This window comes from Solenopsis invicta, chromosome 11, assembly GCF_016802725.1.
Source record: "Solenopsis invicta isolate M01_SB chromosome 11, UNIL_Sinv_3.0, whole genome shotgun sequence".
Lineage (NCBI taxonomy): Eukaryota > Metazoa > Arthropoda > Insecta > Hymenoptera > Formicidae > Solenopsis > Solenopsis invicta.
The window spans coordinates 13,874,827-13,900,646 of record NC_052674.1 but is presented as its reverse complement, the minus strand read 5'-3'; the positions used below and the strand labels follow the sequence as shown (position 1 = coordinate 13,900,646).

Sequence of the window (25,820 nt, the reverse complement as noted above, 5' to 3'; positions counted from 1 at the left end):
ATTATAGAATAAGTTTGATTGATTAAAACATATGAAAAAGTAAAAACATCGAAAATATAAAAAAACAAGGAAAGGGGAGGGGCAATTTCACGATTCTGCAACTTACAGCCATAACTTTTTTGTTTTTTATTTTAAAACTTCCATCATTAAGGATTATTCATAGAATTTTTTAGGAGGTTATTAGAAGAGTTTGCCATGGATTTAAAAAAAAAATTTAAATAGAGGTCGATATAAGTCGAAATTTTTTTTCGACTTATGAAGAGAAATTCAAAGTTTTCACGAATTCTGGTAACCTCCCAAAATGTTTTAACAGTTAACCTTATTCAAACGATCTTTAATAACTAATGAGCTGCAATCTACGATAAAAAAAGTCCTAGTGCACTGAAGTTTCTACAAAGTTTTTTAATTTCATAACAATGACATACTTTTTAAAAACTCAGTAATCTTTTAAGAGTTCTTGTTGCCCCTCAAATAGTTCTATAGTTATCAATCGTTCTTAGAATGAGTTACGTCAATTTTCGTTTGGTGGAATACATTTGATGATTTTCAAAAGTTAGAACATTCCGTAAAAAAGATCATTATGTATTATCTTATTTTTATAGTACATCCATGTTTATTTCACTTACTTCTTTCATATTTTTATATATGTTTCCTTTATGTTTATGGAAAACTAATTGCACCATTCTGTAGCCTAAAAACTATAAAGAACATACAATTTTCAATTGTCAGCGGAGAATAAAAATGAACTACTTTTATACATCTTCCTTTTTCCTCTCTAAGAGTTAATTTCATCTTCTAAAAATCTACATCCATAAGTATTAGGTGTTCACTGCAAAAACTAACCTTTCTGTAAATTATGCCACATGGTTTTCCGCATATGTAAAAGTTAATAAAAACTGTAACTTTATATTTATTTTATATTTATTTATTTAAAAAATGAATTTTAATTATACATATTTTATCGTTCTGACACAATTGAACTGATTTATCTTAAAAATGTACCCATAAACATCAAGTGTCCATGGATCATCATGAAGTATCAATCTCTCTATAATCTTCGAAGTTAAGCACGTTTTATGGCGACCACGAATTGGATGTGTGATTGCTTTGAGCACAAAATTCGGAGTATGTATGTACAACATACGTGTTAGTTGTAGTTCGATTTAGTTTTTCTTTTTTACCGAAATGTAAGTTATAGTTTGATATAATTTTTTTTTACAAAAAAAATACATTCAACTATGCATTGGCGGTCCAAAATGACACTCAAATTGAGTGCTAATTCTTAAGTTGGAAGTTTATTTAAAAGATTTGTAAAAATAAAACGCGCATACAAAATCTACAAAAATTGGCAAAAATATTTCAATTATAGCATTTTCATACAAATTTTTATAAAATTTTTTGATTGTGCAGAATTTTATAGATTCTGGTAATTATTTTTTGTAGAGGAGAAGAGGGTAATATGGCACCGATTTTCATTTTATTAAATCATTTTGTTTATAATTAATATTTTCTATTGAAACTTGAACGATTACATTCGTCAAAGTGTTGTTTGACAGATTCTAGGCTCAAAGTAATGAGATATTTATTATTTAGGACGTGATTTATAAAAATCTAATGCTCTGCATAATCGGTGGCAGAAAAAGTGCTTGTAATATGGCTTTTTATAAGAATAATTTAAAAAAGTTAGTTTAGTTTAGAAGAAACGCAGTATCTTGTTACAAATTTATGTATTTTTAATTTTTCATTGTTTAGAATTTTCCTAATACAGAATTTTCTTGCGTTCAGTAACTTTAAAAATACCATTAGAAATTTAGTTAGAAATATCATTTTATCCCTGTTTAACATTAAACAATAAGCAATAATGTTTTTAATGTTTTTAATGTTCTAAACACCGCTCTCTAGAATGACGATCAATTTATCGAAGAAATATTTCAATATAAAAATTTCGCTTAAAAGGTCATGTTAATGAAATTCCATGTTATTGTTTTAATTTTGTATAACTCAAAATGTGTATAGCTGAATGAAAAAGTAAAAAAAAAAAAACACTCAAGTATATGTATAGTCGTGAGCTAAAAGGTCGTGAGCCTAACCTAACCTAACCTAACACATTTTCTTCGATTGTTTTTGAAATGTAGACTTGCTCATTAAACGGCGAACGTCATTCGTTCTTACCTGTGGATCCAACCAATTAAGCATCAAACCATCTACCATCAAAAAAAAATGTGTTGCTACCTTTTAGCTCACGACTATACATTCGTGTGATAATACACTCAAGTTTAAGAATAATGAGAAAGTATGAGTAATTAAAGGTTAAAGGTGAACCTTGAACAAGTTTAGAAGTGCTCAAAAGTAAAAATGCCTTATAACAATTGTCACTTATTATGTATTGTCATATTAACATCACTAAAAAACGGCAGGCTACTAAATGAATAACTCCATAAGCAATTGTTAGAATACGTCATCTAATAACGGAGATAATAGAGGTAACCATATTGTCGACAGTAGCCATAATACCTTCTTCTCCTCTAGTATTTCGTAGTACATTCTTACTTCTTTTTAGAACTTTATAGAATTTTTTCCAAAAAAGATTTACTAGTTTCCAGAACATTTATATTAACCATTATTGTATCTATCCATTTTTCATTGCCACTATAACAAATCAATCAAAAAATGACTTTATTTAGTTGTTCAACTAAAGAAACTGCAGACACTCTATTCAATTTGTTTTGTTTCGATTAGCAAATGCGACATCCATATATATCGAACTTAAAAATATATTCAATCTTTTTTTTAATCCTGAAATGCGGCTAATCTATCAACATTGAGTTTTTTTTTAGTAATCTTTTTTTATTAAAATTCGTGAATTATTTTGCACTAAATTGTGCATAATGTCATTATCAATGCCAGAAGCTCGGTCAAAACATGGTTGGTCGTAAAGGTAGAAATCATCACATTTAAATTTCGCAATCCATTTCTTAATAGTTCGAATTGTTGGTACATGATCCTGATGGACATCTCAAATTCTTTTTTGAGACGTCCATCCAGGCATTTTTAACTGTTTTATTTTTCCAAAACTCATAAAGCATGCCGTAAATGCAACTTTTCTTCGATTATTTAAAAAAATTTTTTTGACAATGTAAAAATCGAAACACATAAGCTTTCACTTAAATGACTATTAAATACATTATTTTTCCATTGTATGTAATACATACACATACAGAAATCAATGGTCATACAATTCTAATGACATTTATTGGAATTAGGAACTTTTGCACTCATCTAATATATTATCAATTATTATCTTTGTTATTTGCAAATAATAGGCTGTAATGTTCAATTTATTAAAAAGAATCTTATTATGTATTTTATGTACAGTATTTTACTACCAGAATGTTCTTAAAAATATTTCTTGGTGAAAAAGATACTCAGATTTATATGTATTAATTGATTCTATAAATATTTAATGAAGACTTATAAAAAAAGATTAAAAATTTTCATATTTTATAAGTTTTCTTCGAAAATTATATAGAACGTTTCGAATTTAAATATGAAAACTTCGAGAATGTGTATGAAATTAATAAACCAAAGAAAAAAATCTTCTTCATTGATTTGCTCGGTTTTGTTTCGTTTTGAAGAAAATTGTAACAAAAAAAAACCAGAAAAGTTTTTATTTCTTCATTTAAATATTATTTATTTTATGTTATTATTTTCTTAATAAAAATATTGTTCAAAATGTTAGCCTTTGCAGCAATAAAAGTATTGTATCCGGTATTGTGACAGTTTGTATTGCAATCAAATCGTACCGTTTTTAAAAGGTTTTTAGCAGAATTTATTATACAGAGTGTCAGATAAAGTTTGCCCGTGATTTCGAAGGTTGATAGAGCAAGTCAAACTGAGCAAAAAAAGTCCTCTACCATTTTTCAATATTCGCAATACTTAGCGAGATAAAAATTAATTAAAGTCGGCAAATAAGCACGTATTTTCCCTATCTATCGTATGTGGGGACGGCCCGTCGGTCGCCAAACTAGTGGTAGCCGTGACAGGCGGCGCGGTAAGGCGGATAAGCCATTGCTGCTTCTCCCTTCTCACCGCGCGCCTGCCGCGGCTACCAATGGTTTGGCGACCGATGGGCGGTTCCCGCGTGCGGTAGGTAGGGAAAATACGTATTCATTTGCCGACTTTATTAATTTTTATCTCGGTAACTATCGCAAATATTGAAAAATGGTAAAGAACTTTTCTGCTCAGTTTGACTTGCTCTATCAATCCACGAGACCACGAGCGAACTTTATGTGACACTCTGTATACTTTAAGGTTATATCAAAAGATTGAATTTTAGCAATTAGTTCTTGATTCATTTCACAATGACAATTTATTTCCATCAAAAATAATATGCATGAAGTTATATTTACAAAAGAAGAAATTGTTAATAAAAAATTATCCATATAATAATTAATTATTGTATAGGCTTACAATAAGCTTGAAGCAGCAAGCAAATTCTCGATTTTTCGTGGAGTAAAAGAAATCCAAGCCTTTATAGGCTTAACGGGATATTACATACAGAAAATTTATAGAAAATTACTCAAAAATTGCAAAGCAACGAAATTAACAAAAACAGGAGAAAAATTCGAGTGGACAAATGACTAACAGAACGCATTTGACGTCTTAAAAAATAAATTAATAACGGCACCTGTACTAAAATACCCAGACTTCAGCAAGGAGTTTATCGTCACAACGGACATATCAGATTACGCCATCGAAACCGTACACTATCGCAAGGTATCGTGGGTCAGAATCAGCCAATTGCATATGCAAAGTATATCGAGTATTAGCGCAAGCGGAACAAAACTACAATACAACAGAAGAAGAATTATTGCCCAAACATAGTTTGGGCTGTTAATTTTAGACTGTATGTATATGGTACAAAGTTTAAAATCATTACAAATCACAAGCCACTTATATGGCTATTCAACGTCGTAAGAACGAAACTTATATCAATCGACGGAGCAGAGGATCTATACTTTAGCAAACCGTACAAGATAGAAAAATTCATCTACCATCCGGGGATATACTTTGAGAAAATAATAAACCTACATCTGCTGGAATCATCCTGGTAATAATGCGGATAGATACTACTTCATAATAAATAATTGCATTAAACTGATATTTTTGAATTTACGACTATTTGTTTGGTATTTTTGAGTATTTAACTCCACTTTTGAGTATTTAACTCCAATATTTTTACTTTCTCGAGCAGAATTATTTCTGAAATATATCAAGAACTCTAGAACTATGTAAACTCTATTTAGAATTCTAATAAAAAAATGATTTTTTTTTTAAACGAGGGGCTAGGTGAAGTTAGTATCCTATATTGGCTGTGTTTCGAAATTTACTATAAGTACTGAAAATCTATAGTTTACGTATACTGGCAATGAATTTCGCAACGCAGCCATTTTAACCTTTAAACACATAAGTGGGTCTGACAAACCCCATATGAAGTTTCGGACGCTTGCTGTGTAAAGACGGAATGAGACAGGAGGAGGACCAGGACGTAAAAAAAGTTTGAAATCTCATCTTTCGATTGATATGGTTGATCAATTTTCTTGATCAACTAGATTTCGAACGGCACTGCAACAAAGTTTTGTTAGGGTCAATGGGACCCATATAATGTGTGAGTGAAACTTTCTTGTAAATAATCTTATATAAAAAAAACTGGACAAAACACGTTCAAACAGATCCGTACGCGTATGTTACTCTGTATAAAGTTAAAATACTATAGTGCCGTGAAAAAGAGAACTTCTGCGTAGGATCTGGAATATATTATCAAACAAAACAAACTTCAATTTTAGACACCTTGAATTTATCAAAAATAACACATATTTGCCTTGTTACGTAAATATATTTTTTAATAGAAATGGCAGTGACATAATTTTTTTTGAAAGTATGACTCTTCAGCTTTAAAACGCCGTATTGTAAAGTTCTTAAAAGTTTTTTGTTCCAAAGAGATGATTTAAAAAAAAAAGTGAATTTTTAGATACCCAAAAATACTTCATATTCTCCTTGTTATATAATTATACTTTTTAAAAGGAATGACGATACCATAATTTTTTTCTGAAAGTATGACTTTTTAGCTTGAAAACGCCGTATTTGAAAGTCCTTAAAAGTTTTTTGTTGAGATATGATTTTTTAAAAGAAAAGTGGATTTTTGAACATGTTCTCATTTTTGCTTAATGATTTTTCTTTTATAACTTCGCAATAAATCATTTTTCGACAATGCCGATTATGCAGTCACATTTCTGAGATTCTAAACTTTCATGTGAAAAAAGATTGTTGAAAAATGTTGATTGGGATCAAAGTTATAGCTTCTCAAAGTTGAAAAAGTCTCCCAGACCCGAAAATGTGTTTACGTAGTTTATGGAATCGGTGTGTTTAAGGGTTAAATCACATTTTTATGCCTTAAATTTAAATGGACAACTAACTTTCTTAAAATTATCAAAAATCTATACAAAACTCTAAAAAAATTGATTTTTTAAATAAGGAAGGAGAGGCTAACTTAATAGGGATGCTGCCGTATTTGTAACGTAGCTGATTCTCTCTGGATGCTAATCTTAGAATTGTAGTGTGTGATTGTTGTATTAGAGTAGGCCATGATTTTCTATTCGTTTTGCTCTTAACGGGTCTTGATGAATTAAAAATGAGCTGATCTCTCGTAATCTATTAAAAGTTAATGTATGATTCGTCGATTCTAAAAATTAATGTATGATTCGCAATGCTTTGTTTGGAAATTGGCGCATATAATGTTATTTTTGTGTGTATGATTTTAGCAACGATAACTCTTCAGAGACAGTGCAAAAGTATGTCCGCCGATTTTTAAACAAAAGAATGCCGGTACGACAAATCATTGCTGCAAGAGGCCTACATTTTAAGTAATATCTACATTAAGAGTGATAACGTGAATAAATAAATGTGAATGAGTAACATTTTGTTCTTTTTTTGCGCTTTTCTTCAAAACGAAGCAAAAACGGAGCAAACCTCTTCTAAAGGACTTTTGTACTTAATTTATCGATCCCCTACACGCTCCCGAAGTTTTGACATTGAAATTCGGGACATCCTATGTACATGTAGTTTCCTATATTTTCATTATAATATTTTTATCACTGAATAATAAAAAGAATAAATTTATATGACAGAATATATATTCCTTTACTTACAGAAAGAAGAGTAACCATATTACTGCATTAATTGAATTAATTGCATTTAGATAACATAGATGTATTTTTCATAAGATACTTTCTTAGAATTAAGCTATTTTTTTCTAAAATATTTTTACTAATATCAATTGATATCTAAGATACTTTGTACCACTTAAAATGTCTTGATAAACACGCGCGCGCACGTGCACATACACATAAAATGTATAATACGTATAATTATACTTACTCTGCTCTTCCAGCGGAGCAGTGGCAATGGTTAATGGATCATTATTGGAATTTGTTGCGTTAGTAGTTGCAGCATCAGTATTTGCTATATTTCTTCCAAAACAGTTGAATTTACATATGATGTTTCTGCACCCTGAAAAAAGATGCAATTGTAATGTATTAAGTTATTGTCAAAGTTCAATATTTAATTATGTCAAAAATATTTTACATAAAGTGCTTGATCTAAATTTAAACACATTATGAAGTCTGGAAGATTCTCCTGAAAAAATTTTACTTCTATGCCAACTAACATTTTATTTTAGTTGTGCAAGGAAGTCAACCATAGCGATCGATAAGGAAAGCTTTTTTTCCACCTAATCCAAATCTTCTTTCTCTTCAAACAGCAAGCGATCAAAGTTTCAAAAGGATTTTCAATAATAAGTACAGCAGTTATTTTAAAGAGCAATATATTCTCCTTATAATTGGCGTATTTTAAAGATTTCATAAATTTTTCGGAAAAATACATTTAGATTGAATTAAATTTAAGATAAAAAATAGGAAGTAATGAGCTCAAAAGCCACGCAGGATGTCAAATGCAAATAAATAAATCCAGCACATTTCAATTCCAATATCAAGCAAACGTTTCGTTTAATGTTAGTCTTCCTCAGTACAGATTTAAAAGTCTAAAAAACAAAAAATAATCGCACTAATTACAATATGAACTTATCGAAATAAACAAATAAAGGTCAAAAATAAATCAAGTTACCAAACAAATAGAAACTGCGAGAAACTGCGATGTACATTTTCTTACAACGTCTTAACATAATAAACAACCTCACAGAGCGTGTGCAAAGACAAGAGCTTTGTAAAATCAGCATGACATGATTGCTAACCAATAAATTAAAAGGTAATATTAAAATGATGGCTTTTAAAATTATAACAGACAACAATACGAATTAAAAGAAATAAAAGGAAAATAAAAATAAAAATAAATATGAAATAAGAGAGATGTACAAGTCATGAGATGTAAAAATGTAAAAAAGAATGATGCAAAATCAAAAAAGAAAAATAATCGAGACAAAGAATTGTATACAAAATACCTCTAAACACCAAAACTCTTGTCCCAGCATTGTGAAATAGGATGTTACATCTTGGAAAGTATAGATACAAATAATGAAGACCGAACGAGATAGCCTCGGCGAACCGAACGAAAGGAATAGGAGAAGAGATGACGAATCTAAGAAAGGGGAATACAATCAAAAATAGGAAGATACGCATCCAAAAAGAGTTCGGTATCATTTTGTTTGTTGAGTCCATGCAATTGATTTTTAATGTGTGACATCTCGGATATGGATCTTTTAACATAAGATGGCTCTTTGTCTAAAATTTCCACGTTCTCCCAATCAAATTCGTGGTTTTCTTCAACGCAATGTAACGAAATAACCGAAGGAAAACTGGCTTTCCTAATATCCGCTTTATGTTCACTGACTCTTGTTTTTAGTTGGCGTCTGTCCCACGTAAGAAAAATCACAGTCCTTACAATTAATTTTATAGACTACGTCATTACAAAAAAGACGCTCTATGTGGTCTTTACCAGTAGTTATAAATCTATTCAATTTAGCAGGGATTGTGAACACTACAGTCAAACTTACATGAGAAAGATAAAAATTTCTCTGATACCGATTCGATGTAAGGAATCGTAAAAAATCTCACATGTTTATCCTCAACATCATCTTTATAAAAAAGCTGTTTAAGTCTGAAATGAATCATGACAAAGATAAAATTTAAAGGATAATTATTTTCCGATAAAATATTGTTTAAAATTATGAAGTTTTTACGATGAAATTAAGGATGTGATAATAAAACCAATTTGTCAACCATACTAAAAATAATACCTTTTTTATGGCACAAAGGATGATGTAAGAAAAAATTTAGGTATCTTCCCGAAAAAGTTAGTTTGCGATACTGATAGAAAATAATCTTATTATTCACCTTTACTAATATGACATCAAGAAAACTAATTTTCTCTTCGCTCCCTCTTTCCATAGTAAATTGTAATCATGTATAGAATTGAACGTGTCAAGGATGCCCAATAACAAGTTTATCGGGGCTGCTAATATAATGTCATCTACATATTTGCAGTAAAATAGTAGATGAAAAGAAAGGGTTTTTATCGCATGACCAAATCCGCTAAAATAGGAGACAACGATGATCTCATCGGCAAATCAAAGATCTGTTTGTAGCAACCATTATTAAATTTAAAAAACGTAAAATCTATTATTAAATTTAGAGCTTTGACAAATTCATTGACCGGAATAGTGGTGTTTTTTAAAATCAAATCCCATCTAGTCGTAACGCTTTTCACCGCTAAGTCTTTTGGAACATTGGTGAAAACAGACACGACGTCCAATGACACTAAAACGTGATCCGATTTCAGGGAAAAGCCATTAAGTTTATTAATCAAATGGAAACTATTTTTAATGAAACTATCCGCATCTGGTATGCTATTATAAATTATATTATGTAAAAAATAAGCTAGAGAGTGTAATGGACTATTTATTGAAGAAATTATAATTCTAAAATGGTTATTAGGTTTATGGATCTTTAGTAAACCGTAGGCTTTCGGCAGGACGCCGTCCGTTGTTAATATACTCTTATGGTATATATATGTTGTTCAATATAACTTTTTTCTTTCCAATTGGAGAGGAGAGAGAGCGCGCTTTTTTGGTTAATTTTAAAATCGGATCTTTTGATAATTTAACGTAAGTAAGATTCATCAGAGAGTATGCCTTCCATTTTCAAGATGTAATCTTTCTTATCAAGGGCAACTGTTACATTACCCTTGTCCGCTCTGGTAAATATATGAGCCTTAACCTTTGCTTATTTTGTTTTTTAAATTTAAGATATTTATTTTTAAGTAAATATTATTTAAGTTAGAATAGGAAGATTTTTTTAAACATAATACAGAGATAGTATCATTTAGGTTTTGCATAGAAATTATAGAGTACCACATGGGTTAAAATAAAAAAAAATTTTCAATGAGGATACAAAAATGTTACCACTTGAGTTTTGTAGAAAAAAATAAAGATTTGAGAGATACACACATACGCGCACGCACGCACGCACGCACATACTTGGCGCCTTTTTTCCCTTTTTTTTTGTAAAGATATGTTAGTGCTAATTCGATCTTCAAAAGTCCCCACGCGTATTTCCTCATTGTAGTTATTTCTACTCTTGTACGCGCGAACCCATGACTCTACACTCTCCCGCCATATTCTCTGTGTGCGTGCTTCGCGCCTTATTGTGTAATATTAAACGCTTTTGTCTCATTGTAATAAATTCAATTAGTGTCAGATATTCTTCATCTACAACATCGCCTCCTATTCCTGATTTCACATCAACAAGATAATTTTGTATTAATATTTTTTTACCAGACTGTTAATCAAAGGAGGACCTGTAAAAAGTACCGATTTTTGCCTATTAACCAAAACGTAAAATACATATAGATTATTGTTGTTGGTACTTTACAGAATATGAAAACATATTTGTTAACTGGAAACTAATGGAAACTTAATGAGATTTGATAATAAAGATGGAATATTACAATATTAGTGATTTTTAAATATCGTGTGCAGTACCACGGTTTATCCAATATTCTTCAAATTTGATAGGGAAGTACTTTGGGGACAGTAACATTCGTGTTGAGTTTTAAAGGAATCGAACTCAGGCCCACGGGAAGGGAGAGGAAAGTTTTGTGTCATACGCTAGCATCTTGCATATGACGGGTTAATTAAAACCATTTGATAATCCTTGGTCAATTGAACGTTTTGAATACGAGTCCCCTTGCCTAGTATAAAACAATTTTCGAGAAAAATCAACTTAAATAATCGAAAAGTTTTGCCTTTTAAAATGAGGCCTGGAAAATCGTTTTACAATTTTTTTCACGAAATTTAAATATCGATTTCAGCAAAGATTAAGTAAGCGTTCAACAGCAAAATTAAAGGATAACTTACAATTACTTTCTAAAAAGAGAGTGTAACATGATAAATCAAAACTGATAAATCAAATATTTCAAAACGCATTTTACAACTTAATCTTTCTACATACTTTAATATTGACTTTGAAAACATATATTGATTTTTCACATATATTGATCTACGGAGCTATACGGATACAAATAAAAATGCGGCAAAATTTGTTACAAATTTTGCGAGTTTATTTGACGTAAATTAAAAATTGCACACAAATGCAGTTTACAGTGTTTGAAAGCATGAATCTTTACCTTTAATTTGCGTACTTGTTGAGCGTTGTACAATTTTTATTCACTAAATTATTCAACATTGAAGCAAAAGAAACCATTGTTGCTTCAGTGTTGAATAACTCAGTAAAAAAAATCATACAACGCTCAGCAAGTACGTAAATTAAAGGTAAAGATTCACGCTTTCAAATGCTGCAAACGGAATTTGCGTGCTCTTGTTATTCCACGCCGTAGAGCTTTGCAAAGTTTGTAAACAATTTTAAAATTTGATGTATCTCCATTTGAATCCGCGTAACTTCGTAAACAATCTGTAAATCGTTTAACGAATTATCAACTTCAAAACTAGAGATTTCAAGCTTTAAAATGCTTTTTTAAACATTTTTTTACGATTACTTTTGACAAAGTTACACTCTCTTGAATTTTGCTTATTTTTGAGAGTCAGAATAGATGATCCTTTCATTTTAATGTCGAATGTATTTATATGTACCCAGATAACAAAATGCCAGCAACTTGTTATGGCAGTTTTCCAGCAAATTCAATCACGTCTTAACAGAAGATTTGAAATTATTTTGAAAATTGTTGTAAAAATTTCATGTTTCTTTGAAAATATTAAAAGGAGGATGTTAAACGGAGGCCATTTTTGACCTAGAACCGACATTTAAGTTATTTATTAAAAACTATTTATGGGATTCTCTAAAGCAGAAAAAAAAACAATTATTTGTCCATCAAGTCCAGGGAAAGTTATATCAAAATTTATTATTGATTGCTGAAGTAGTCATATGAATATTTTTTAAGCTTTATATTATATTATTAAAATAAAATTGATTGTGCATTAATGTATGTGCTCAAAAAAGTGAATAGTATATGTAGAGAATATAAGATTTTGATTTGCATGATATAGGATGTCCGAAAATTCTCGGATTCCTTGAATAATATTAGTCTGCGAAAATAGATAATTTTATTGCGGATGTTACATATTATAAAACGACATAATTTTTATAGATTTTTACGTACTGAACATGAATCCGTTGTCAGCATTTAGCTATCACGTTACAATTTTGAGAAAAATGATATCGAAGAGATAAAAAATGAGGATTTTGGAGGTTTTTATTATGGTATTGTAACACCCGCAGCAAAATGTTTTTCTAAATTCCGTTTACGCAACGTGGAGGTATAAACTTTTAGCTTTAAAATTCATTTTGTTTTATTTCGCTGAAATCTTTCGTTTTCTAGATATAATTAGAAAAAGAAATATTAGCTGTGCGCGCGTATTACCAATATGCTCGGTACGATGTCTTAGAAGAGAAATACAATGTTAAAATAGTGCTAAAATTTCACTGAAAAGTGTTCTAAAACAATTTCAGAAAATTTTTAATGATGTTTCAGTTAATTTTCGGCAAAATTTTTCCACCAGGAAAATTTTGATTTTAACGGTTGAATCCATTTAAGTATACTAATTGATTTAATAAAATCATTAATACAATGCTTTGTTGAAATATTATAACCTAACTTATCAATAATATAATTCAAAAACAGATATATGACGACTTTCTTGTAATAAATTCAATGTATAAAAAGTGCCTAAGTAAAAAAGAATAGGAAAATGAATGGGGGGAGGGAAGGGGAGAGAGGGAGAGGAGAGAGAGAGAGAGGGAGAGAGAGAGAGAGAGAGAGAGAGAGAGACGGAAGAAAGAGAAAAGAAGTGAAAAATAGAAATTAAGGTAGAAAAAAAGTTATATAAAGAATTTATCCAAAAATAAAAACTAAAAACTTACATTTTCTATAGTGCATGTAGAATGACCAAAGGACAAAACCAAAGAATAAGAATGAAAACAATGCAATTATCACAGATACTTGCGTTGTCACAGGTCCTGCAAACAAAAATTTATTGAATGAATAAGGAAATAAAAAACTTTGTTACACTTAAAAAATATGAATACAAGTATTTTATATAAATTTTACTTCGACTCATATATGCAAATTATAAATCTAAAAGTAACAATATTACTCACCCTGATAGTGTTCTCCTGTTTTTCGACATGGACTTTCTTTACCGTCTGTAAGTATTTCAGATCTGAATCTAGAAACCAAGAAGAGATAAAAATATTTTTTTAAATAAATGCATGAAAAGAGAGAATCATCAAGTAGATTCTCTGCTGCTGCATCAATTCGTATTGATACTGATTACAATGATTACAGTCATGTAATACTAATCTAATCAAATATTTATTCTATAATACGTAATCATAATTACTATATAACTTTTTTTTATTGATGTTTTGGCTCTCCCGTCTGAAATCGTTGGAGATCATTCACCCTTATTCAAATTGTCTAAATTTCTAAAAAAAAAGATCAAATCTGACTTTTCTGTCCCTTTTCCTTAAACATTCCTTTAAAAAGTTAAAGTCTTCGGCTAAAAACCAAATAAATAGCTACACTACTTTTTTTTATCAAATTAATTGATAAAGAGATTTTTTCGTCTGCTGAAAAGAATCACTTGAAAGCTGAGCTTATTGAGATTTAGAAAAGTCATTTCTCCGTTAGAATTTTTCGTTAAGTTTTTTTTTAATTTAATTGATTTTTAGAATGTATGGTAATAAAAATCAAGTCGTTTTCTCATTGCTAACATCTATATTTATAATATTATGGTTTTTTTTATTGAGATGTCCGTTTATGATTTAAAGATTTTAAATATATTGTAACAATAGAATTGGATACTTATTACGATTCAAAATCAATGAGTACTAGAATATTGCCAATTAATATATTTAAGCCGCGTTAGGTGTACGAGGTGTGTTCAAAAAGTATCGCGAATTTTGAATTTTCGCGGGTTACGTATATTCGAATTTCGATCTTTTTGTGGCGTTATGTTGGTACTCATGTCTCTCACTTATGCCGACAAGCTCGGCCATTTTGAATGTTCACTTAATTGTTGACAGCTGCTTTGCTTGCACGTGTTTTGGATCGTCTTCGATTTTTACCTATTCAAAAAAATGGATCAAAGAACCTGTATCAAATTTTGTGTGAAAAACGAAATTAAGTGCGCGGATGCATTCCGAATGTTGACTGTGGCATACGAAGAAGCTACCTTGGACCGAAGCAACGTTTATCGGTGGTACAAAATGTTCTCAGAAGGCCGAGAAGATGTGAACGACGAAGAGCGTTCCGGACGCCCGAGCACTTCAACAACAGACGAAAAAATTAATGAAGTGGAGAAAATGGTATTGGCCAATCGTCGAATCACCGTTAGAGAAGTTGCTGAGGACCTAAACATATCGATTGGCTCGTGCCATTCGATTTTTATCAATGATTTGGGCATGAGACGGGTCGCCGCGAAATTCGTACCAAACGCCCCTGCTCACACATCGTTGCTTGTGCGCGACTTTTTGGCCAAAAACAACACACTAATGATGCCGCAGCCACCGTATTCCCCAGATCTGGCCCCCTGTGACTTTTTCTTGTTCCCTAAACTGAAGAGGCCCATGAAAGGATGACGTTACGCTACGCTTGACGAGATAAAGACGGCATCGAAGGAGGAGCTGAACAAGATAAAAAAAAATGATTTTTTGAAGTGCTTCGAAGATTGGAAAAACCGTTGGCACAAGTGTATAATATCTCATGGGGATTACTTTGAAGGGGACAAAATAGATATTCATGAATAAATAAATAATTTTTGAAAAAACACAAAATTCGCGATTAATATATTTAAGCCGCGTTAGGTGTATGTACATACAAGATTTTTTGTATATAATAATTGTGCAAATTACATAAACGCAATGAACGCAAACATTTCAACTCTAAATCGAGTCATCCTCGGTACAAAAACCGTACGTAATTATCAGTATCTTATGTCTTGCTATCCATTTGTTTTAATTATTGTCTTTTTCTGGTTAGTTATGGTCCGTTTACATTTCGAGATCTTTTATTTATTATTGACTTCTCCTGGCATTACCCTTTCGTTATTGTCATTTCATACAGAATTTCCGATAATGTGGATAGCAAGGCATAAGAGCGACTGATGACAGTGTACTGTTTTTGAACTAAGGATGACTCGATTTAAAGTCGAAACGTTTGCGTTTATGTAATTCGCACAAGTATTATATACAAAAAATCTCGTATGTAAACCTAGTACGGTTCAAATATATTAATTAGCTTTATTCTAGTACTCATTGATTTTAAGTAGATGTTTATTATCTTGAAAATAAACTCAACAGGATAGTCATGGTTTAAAATCGTGTTAATCATAAATTCAATGTTTTTTTTTTAATAGAATCTCGGCCATGTAATAAAAAGCTCTATCAACCATTCTCATTATGTTTCTTTTTTGAGAGATGAAATGCAATAATAAAAAGATATCTGCATTGAGAAACCAATTTAGTTAAATAAACAAAATGTTTAGTTAAACTATTTTATTTAAATTTGTAATTTGTTTATATAAATAAAAAATTATAGTATCCTAAACAAGTAAAATGTTATAACAATCGAAGGACAACTATTACAATCGCCTAATTTGTACATAAATAATGGAATCTTCCTTATGTGGTCATCTTCAGTGTTCAAAGTTTAAATAACAATCGTCGATTTTACGAAAGAAGTTATAATCATGCTACAATATTAGTATAATATATTTAAGAAATCGCACTCATCGCATTACGTGAAAAAATATACTTTCTTCTTTCGCAAACCTTGTCCATACTGCATATTAATATTAATATGAGAGGTAATTGTTTGGTCTTGCAGATCATGATATGAAAAGATTTTTAGCAAATAATGCAGATAATAAGAATGATTGTAATAGTCTCTATCTTGGTATAAGTCTATTAATGATTATGGTTCATTTTATTAACTGTAAATACAGTTATATGAAAGTCCGTTGAATATTAAATTAAAGAAGTTTTATTTAGTCAGCAAGGAAAATCAGTCTCATTACTTTTCTGTCACACCTCGTATATATTGTTTTACAAGTGAATAAAATTGTTTGTGAATAAAATTGTTAGTGAGTAAAATTTGAATAAGATATTAATTTAAAAGTTTATTTCGTACAATTAATAATTAATTCACTAAATTAAATTTTCATGTTAATATTTAAAAAATTTCCAACTAAATTTTTTTATTACGTTAACAAATACATTTGTTTGCCTATATCCAAAACAGATACAGTTGATTTAATCAAATTTAATTTTATTCAATCAAATGGGTTTCTTCATGTGCTCCAAAAAGTGAGCTTATGGTATCAGTCAAATTCAATGAAATTTCATGAATTATTGTTAATAATTGTAATATTCCAAAAATTTATCTTGTCCTCTTCTATTTCATTTATAAATTGTATTATTTTTTGTTGTGTTTTACAACCAAATTCGCTATTTTTATCATATTTGATAATAAGCGTATCGCAAAGTTAAAAATTCATAAAAAAAGAGAAATTACCCTACAATACAAGGTCCGCATTGTGTTTCATCACGAGCCGGTGCCGTACCCTCTGCACGGTAATATCGCGAGCAAAGGGTAAAATTTACGCAGAGTTTGGAAGTTCTGTAGCAGTAAAAATTAGGTCCACAATCATTGTCATCCTCGCACGGTTGTTCCTGTAACAAAAATGATAAGTATTTCTCAGTTTAAGAAAATAGTCAAAACAATTTTTCTAGTTCAATATTTGTTCTCAGTTATTATTCTCAGTTATTGTGTGTTTCAAAATGAATTCCATAATGAAAAATAAAGTGTACAAGTTAATTGATGATTTAAATATATAGAAACATATATAGAATATATAAGTTTTAATGGATTAATTTGTTTTTTACTTACACATAAAAACATACACATACGCACGCACATGCAAGTACAGTTTCCTTATATTATTTGTTAATATTCTAATTATATTTACCTTTATAAGTGTATAATTTATTTTATCATTGTTTATATATCTCTAATAAGTTTACAATTACACATTAAAAATCACGTACTACAAAAATAATTTAAAAAAATTAAAAAAATTAAAAAGTTAAGAAACCGACATAAAATTACAAAGTAAAAAAATAAAAAAAAAGTTGAAAGACAAAGTACAATTTTAACGTAATCTCTTCCATCGAGAACAGAACTATTTTAGCTTTCAATCTTACGTTAATCCTTTACCGCATGAATTTTTTTTGTCCAAAAAATTGTTAGATAAAAATGCAATTGGAACAAAAATTGAGCTAAAATATTAAATAAATTTTTTTTTGTTTGTGCCATATATGGCACATGATGCGGTAAAGGGTTAAAACTGAAATTTCAGTGTCTCACACTTATTTTTTTAAGTACATCATTCGCAGGAGATATCAATTTTTTTATTAATTAATTACTAACGCTATCAACTAGAACTCTTTGAAAACGATTAAATACGCTCAGAACTACACAAAAAATATTTTTTAATGCATAGAATTCTTGAAAATTGACCAGCATCTCTCTTTTGTTTCCATAACAACAATTGTTTTATGATAGTTATAAATAAAAATATAAACAATTTTTATTACCAGAATTCTTTCTAAAAATTATATAACTATAGATTCAAATTCCTACAAGAATTGTATCAGAATTTGTCGTTGAATAAACTATGACGTGTGAACCTGACGTTTTCCTTTGTCTTTGATGATTGAGTAACGGACTTTAGTTCGCGTTGTCGCGATATATCTATTATTTTAAGTGTCTTATAATTAGCAACAAATTCGGATTTAAATATATTTTAATAGTACGATGTCTGACGATGATTTTAATACCATTATCATGCGAGTAACAAATTCTTTGACGATCAAATAACAGACTTTTATTCGCGTTACCAGGATTTACTCACTATTTTCTGTGTTTTACGATTAACAACAAATTCGGATTTTAATATATTTCGACAGCACGATATCCGTGGATGATTTTAATATCATCATGCTAGTAAGAGATTATTTGACAATCGAATAATGGAATTTATTTGTTTGCGTTGCCTTGATAAACTATTTTCTATATTTTACGTCCATCTACAAATTCGCATTTTAATAGGTATCCAGATAGCACAAAGAATTCAAAAAGATTTAAAAAAAAATTCAAGTTTATGTCACCAATACTGACAATAAGTTCATTTTGAAATGCAAAAAGAATTCTTTTTCTGAAAAAGAAAGAAAAAGTCAGGAAAAGAATTCTTTTGCATTTCAAAATAAACTCAGTATTGGTGACAGAAACCTGAATTCTTTTTGAATGCTGTGTGTTATCTGGGTATATTTAAATAGTACGATATCTATGAATGATTTCCTAAATGATCATAGTAATGAAATTCGGACTAGAATAATAAATTAACACATAAATAGTATTAAATTTTTGACTAAATTTTTTGCGTGCGCTATATATAATATGATTTGCAATGAGTAGGGTCCAGCTTAATAGGGGCGATTTATTATTTCGTCTATAAATTGTTGTGCATGTAGAAGTAGTAGTCACACATATGTATGTAACCACATACACATTATACGTGTATGCAAAAAGTGCGTAAGTATCTCGGAGAATTTGCCGCTCCTGAACGTACAACTCCGAGCTCCGTTCGGAAATTGTCGGTTCCGATCCGAAGAGAAGAAGCAGAGGTGATGACTCATACTTTTTGCGCACTATCATCGTCCAGTTTTATTATAAAAGAAAACCTCCCTCATCCCCATACTGATGGAAAAATTACTAAATTTTAATAAATATTTATTCGAGCACTAATTTAATATTTATTAAATGTAAATATATATTTATTTAGTACAAGAAATTCCAATTTAATTTAAGTATAGTTTTTTTTTATAGAGTAAATATTTATGTCCGTAAGTAATTAGTACTATTCAAATAAATATTTATTAAAATTTAGGAAATTTTTTCTCAGTGCAACATCGACCCGTAGATCCTTTTATTATCTTGCGCTCGTTTTTTTTTTAATTTTACACGCGATCTTTTCTGAACAGAGTAGATTTTTTGTAACATCAAGGGAAATTGTGATGATCATTTGCGTCGTCACAACGATATGTTCCACCACATCCGTTAATGCGCGATATTAGGAATCGTAGTGTAATTGGATAGGCCATAAGTACGTCCTGTTTCTTTTAGTCAAGTAGTTCAGATTTTCTCGAAAATTTTTTGTTAGTAAAATTTTAAGTCGCAATCTTTTTTGATCTGTTTCTTTGAGTTTTCTTTGATCTTCCGTCGATTTCGCGTCTCTATAAAGGATGATGAAATAGCTTGCGGACTTGCGACATTGCTCCGCTATGCATTCTGCTCGCACTTGCTTTTTCAATGAACCATTATTATTAAAACTTGTAAAATAAAATCACAATACACTTTTTAAACATTGTTGTACGGTGCAATGATAAAAAATCTATTGTATGTTTACATCCTGAGAGTTTTGTAATACTTTCAATAGTTATAAAAAGTCTCTTTTATAACTATTTTAATAACATAAAGTTATTTTTATAATAAATCAATATTTTTAATTCCTTTAAATTTATTTAATAGTAATTCGTTACAAGTTCATAATTATTTATTAATTTTATTTGCTAGCTATAAGGTGTTTCATTGTAAGTTTAAATTTAAATTAATTTGCTTGAAATTTCTGAAATTTGATGATTGTTGAATTTAAAAAAAAACTGAGTAATCACTGAGATTATCAACTTCAAACATTAGATGATTAAATTCTAGTTTGGATCATCTGATAAATAGTCTAGATTATAAATGGTATTTGACATAATCATTCGCAATATACAAATAGTGTTATAATTAGAAAAAATGTCACTACAAATAGATTTTATTTTTTTGCGTTGTATTATTGAAACTTGGAGTTAAATTGTATTCATTTCAGTTTCGCATTTCAAAATAATTTATGTATGTCATGATATAAATAAAAAGTAAAATTTATATTAAATATTTACATAAATCAAATATCTAGTTGATTATAGTAGATTACATATAATGCGTTTAGAATAAATATACAAATTCAATTATTTTTTAAGGATAATAGTTATAAAAATATTTTGAATAAAAGTTACTTTATTTAAGGAGATCTATATAACAATTTAAACAAGAGCTTAAAATTACATTTTAAATCAAATAATGTATAAATGCCGTAAGAGCCAACACAGGATGTTGATGTGATAATTAATTCATGTAAGCCTGATTATCATCGCATGTGGAACACGAGTATGAGGATGATCCAAACCAGAGGATCAAAACGTTTGTAATAATTGTTGTCAATTACATGAATTAATTATCACATGAACATCCTGTATTGGCTCTTACAGCATTTATACATTATTTGATTTACCTCTTCGATTTACCTTTTGTATTTTATATATTTTAAATGTTTTTAATAAGTTTTATTTTCTTAAATGAAATAATATATCTATTATAGTTTTGTAAAGTATTTTATGATAAATTCAATAATATTCAATAAAATATTATTTGGTCATTCATTGACGTATTGTTATTTACATTACTTTTAGGAACAAATGGCAAAACAAAATATTTCCAATAAAAAGTTTTTTAAATGCAAGTTTATTAAAGTTTATTGTAAATAAAGTTTTATTTAATTCATATAAATTTTTAATTAATTAAATATCAAAATTAATTAAATTTCTTTTTTCGTCTATTTTCACCTATCGGAATATAATCATAAAAGAGAAATAATCATAAATCAGTTTTTCGATCAACAATCAATTAATTTGAATTTTTAATTTACAATTTGGTCTTGAATAAATTATAAAAGTAATAGTCAATAAAATATTTGTGTCAGTTTCTTATGATCTGTTGACGACCGTTATCCTCGAAGGGCAAATCGAATAATCTTTATCTTACGATAGATACATTTATATAATAACATTATATATTAAACATATAGGAATAAAGAAAATAATATATTGATATAATGTATATAAATAACAATATTAATAATAATAAAGAAATTTAATTATGTATTTGACGGCTTAAGTTTCGCACTTGCTTCCGAATTCCTCGAATATTCGAGAATATATTTACGAGATGAATCACTCGCCTTACCCCAACTGTTCGTGAATTACTCCGAATCTCAGGCGATCATTTTCCTACGGAGACAATCCTTATATTCTATAAAAATTTTCAAGTATTGACTTTTCTTAAGTATATTGTCTTACTTCCTCTACAATTTTATTTTGTGTAATCTTAACTTTATTTTTAATACCGTTAAGACCGCGTATACGATCGGAGTCGCGATGATTGAAATGTTGAAGCAACATGTGTTTATTAGATTCCGAAATTTATAAGCTATTTACAAATATCCATGTATCTTTTATCGAGTTATATTGATGTAGATTGTAGATCATGCAAAAACCGTTAAATTGAAATACTCATTTTCTCAAATTACATTAATTTCTTCCGTCACGTAGTAGATATTAGTGATAAAGCAGTAGTAATGATAGCAATATCCATTGTATGAACAATGATTCGTATTGATCGACTCTCAATTTTGTTATTTTGCATATAAATATTTAAGTAAAAATATTAACTGGAAACACAAAACACTCGCACAAGATGCACAACTGGATAAATAAATTATGGTTTTTCTATATATATTTTGTAGAATAGAAATCCAATGAAAATAATGATTTTTATTATAGACTTACCATTTTACTATTATGTCTACAAGAGTAAGACGTTTTAAAAACTTCAAGATATTTGAATTGTTGAATACCGACAATGTATGTATCCTATCTATTTGTTCCGTCGTTTTCTTTTCGCACTTGTGTCGCGAACTGAAAGCCTAGCTATATCGATTCTGTATACGGAGTTAGGGTTATTTAAGAGAAAATAAATTGCTATCACCAAATCACTTTCCGTATATCACCACACGCAGGTTCGACCTGTACTAACAGGTTCATGCCTGCTGATGCCTGCATCGTCTCGGCTTGGTGCGAATAGTGGGGGGTGATGCAGGATGACGTGATAGGCTGAGAAAGGGTCCAGGGCCGAGTAATTAGCAAGGGCCCATAGTTCACAAACAACAGTTTTGAAATGTAAATGAAAATAAAAATAAATTAATAGTTTAAACATAGATGTGCATGTATAATTTTCAAAAGTAAAAATAATAATTACACAAATTTTAAATTCAAATGTAAATATAATTTAAATTCTAATTTTCCTGGCAATTTGCTACAAGATTGCTGTAAATCTTGCAGCAGATTCTTGATAGATTCTGCCAAGAACACATTATGATCTGCTTCCTCATTCTGCAAAATTCTTTTGAAAGATTCCACAGTCAAATTCTTGTAAGAAATTTGCATGTATATTTGCTGCAAGATTAGTAGAATTCTAGAGACTATGCTAATATTTACCAGAATATAACAAATAAAATTTTGCAAACAGCATTTTACAACTTAATGTTTCTACATACTTCTTATATCGACTTTGAAAACATATACTTTTCTTTTACAAATCTATACGGATATAAATAAAGATGCAGTAAAATTTATTACGAATTTTGCAAGTTTATTTCATGTGAATTATAAATTGCACACAAATGCAAAAGAAACCACTGTTGTTTCAATGTTGAATAACTCAGTGAACAAAATCGTACAACACTCAAATACGCAAATTAAAGGTAAAGGTTGTAAAAAATTTTGAGATTTGATGCATCCCCATTTGAATCCGCGTAACTTCGTAAACAATCTGTAAATCGTTTAATGAATTCATGCTTTCGAACGCTGTAAAGTGCATTTGTGTGCGATTTTTATTTCACGTCGTGAAACTTTGTAAAGTTTGTATAAAATTGTGACATTTGACGGATTTTTTTACGAAATTTGCAAAGCTTCACGGTGTGAACTAAAAATCCTACAGAAATGAAGTTTACAGTATTCAAAAGCGTGAATCTTTATTTTTAATTTGTATACTTTTTGAACATTGTACGATTTTTATTCATCAAGTTATTTAACATTGAAGAAAAAAAAGGCCATTTTTGCTTCAGTGTTGAATAACTCAGTGAAAAAAATCATACAATGAGTATGCAAATTCATATTGCTTTTGAATACTGTAAACCGTATTTGCGTGCAATTTTCATTTCACGCTGTGGAGTTTTGTAAAGTTTGTAAAAAATTTTGAGATTTGATGCATCCCCATTTGAATCCGCGTAACTTCGTAAACAATCTGTACATCGTTTAATGAATTCTCAATCTGGAATCTAGAGATTTCAAACTTTAAAATGCTTTATTGAATACTTTTTTTAACATCATTTTTGACAAAGTTACATTATCTTGAATTTCGCCTATTTTTGGTAGTCAGAATAGGTAATGTTTTAATTTTACTGTCGAGTATATAGAGATTATAAGCTATCATTAAAATGTTTTATCAAATCTCCCAACTTTAAAATTAGTCCCCAAAAAAATTTGAATATTGAAGTTTCAAACGTTGTATCTTTGGAGAGAGAAAGAGAGAGAGAGAGAGAGAGAGAGAGAGAGAGAGAGAGAAATTAAGGTGAAAATTCAAAATCTTCTAAATCGTTGTAACGCAAACAGATATGCTAGAACTCAGTAATATCAGTAAATTATCCCTAAAATAGAATCATCTGATGGAGACTGTTAGTGAAGTGCTCACGATGGAATATTAAATATTATAAATTAAAATTAGAATTTTAAAATTATAAAAAAAAATTGGATAATGAATACTTGTGATTAATATTAAAGACAATTTTAGTAAAAAAAGTAATTTTCTTACTCAAATACATACATAAGTGTATTCGATCATATCAAATTGTAATTTAAATTCATTTTAGTTTGACGTAATTTCACTAACAATAAGAAATTCACATAAAATTATGACGAAAATACACTACAAAAGTATAACTATAAATATAAAATATAAAATATAAATTTACAAAAATTTGGAGGTATTTCAATACTAGTATTTGCATGATTTTTATAGCATTTTTTTGTGTAGAATTTTGTAGAATCTTTTTTCAGGAGAAAACATAAACGTTCTTTCAACATATTAAACTACTTCTTCCCTACTTTTTGTTCCTTTCCTTATTGTTTTTATTGTATTAGCCTTCATTTTTGCATTCTTATATTTTCTTGTATTACTATGGCAAATATATAATTTTAATATTAAAGCCTAGTAATGAAAGAATTATATCTTGTATATACATTTTATTTTGGTTTGACGAGCAATTTTGTGTGTAATTATTATTTACAAAAATACATCTACTCAATAATGTTTCATATTAATATTTTCTGTTTAAAAAAATATATATTTTTAAGTATTTTATTTTTATCGAGTTAGAGTCGATTAAAAGTAATCACTTATAATGTATAAATTCTGCGCAATCAGATTTGTATATGTAGACCAGTATCAACTGCTTGTGTTACCAATTTCGATTTCATTTTCAATATAAATTAAAAATTTAACACTATTAATTACAATAATTATTGTAGTATTAGTACAGTAAATTATTTCATTGTATCTGCACCTTTACACTTTCTTACAAATATATTATTTTTAATCACAATAGTAATAAATTATATAGTATATATACATATTTATTTTGGTTGATGCATAATTTTGTAATATCATTACTCCTAAAAAATGGATCTACTCAATGATATTCTAATATTTTTTTTACATTAATATTAGTATTAATATAGTTATGAATTTGAAAATACATACTTGGGAATTTACTTAATTGTAGTTGAACTGATTTATAGGAAAAGGTCGAGAGGGGAAAGAAACGTTTTTTTCAAGTAAAAAACATAATATGTATTTTTTATCTTAGTACGTACGTATATATACACTAATAAAAATGGAAACTGCCTTATAATCTAATGCAATGTAACATTATAAGCAATAGTGATACAATATTTAAGAAAAAATATCAAACATTTTTTTAGCTTCAAACTTTAAATTATAAGCTACTTAAATACATGTAACTTTAAAACAATAATTGCATAAGTATTTGAATTTGCTGTTGCAGATGATTTATCATTTGTTATATTTAAGCTATTTGTGCACATTGATGTTACAGTTGTAATTTATTATTTGTAAAATTTTCTTTTTATAGAAATTACATTGTTTTAGATAAATATCCAATTATAATCAAATACTATTATTCGATTGAGAAATTTGAAGTAACTATCCAGCAAACC

The 25,820-nt window shown here is 28.9% G+C and overlaps 1 protein-coding gene across 1 annotated transcript in view; it reads right to left on the bottom strand.

Annotated features, from left to right (window-relative positions):
* The window catches only part of LOC105199362, a 42,681-nt gene extending 20,098 nt beyond the window's left edge, over positions 1–22,583 (bottom strand). The window contains exons 1-5 of the mRNA XM_039454884.1: positions 22,314–22,583; positions 17,101–17,258; positions 13,686–13,753; positions 13,449–13,544; positions 7,438–7,569 (exon numbers count right to left, since the gene is read on the bottom strand). Coding sequence (XP_039310818.1) covers positions 7,438–7,569; positions 13,449–13,544; positions 13,686–13,753; positions 17,101–17,258; positions 22,314–22,316 — 457 coding nt within the window. The 5' untranslated portion in view covers positions 22,317–22,583. The remainder of the gene's footprint in view (positions 1–7,437; positions 7,570–13,448; positions 13,545–13,685; positions 13,754–17,100; positions 17,259–22,313) is intronic.
* Between the last annotated feature and the right edge of the window lie 3,237 nt (positions 22,584–25,820).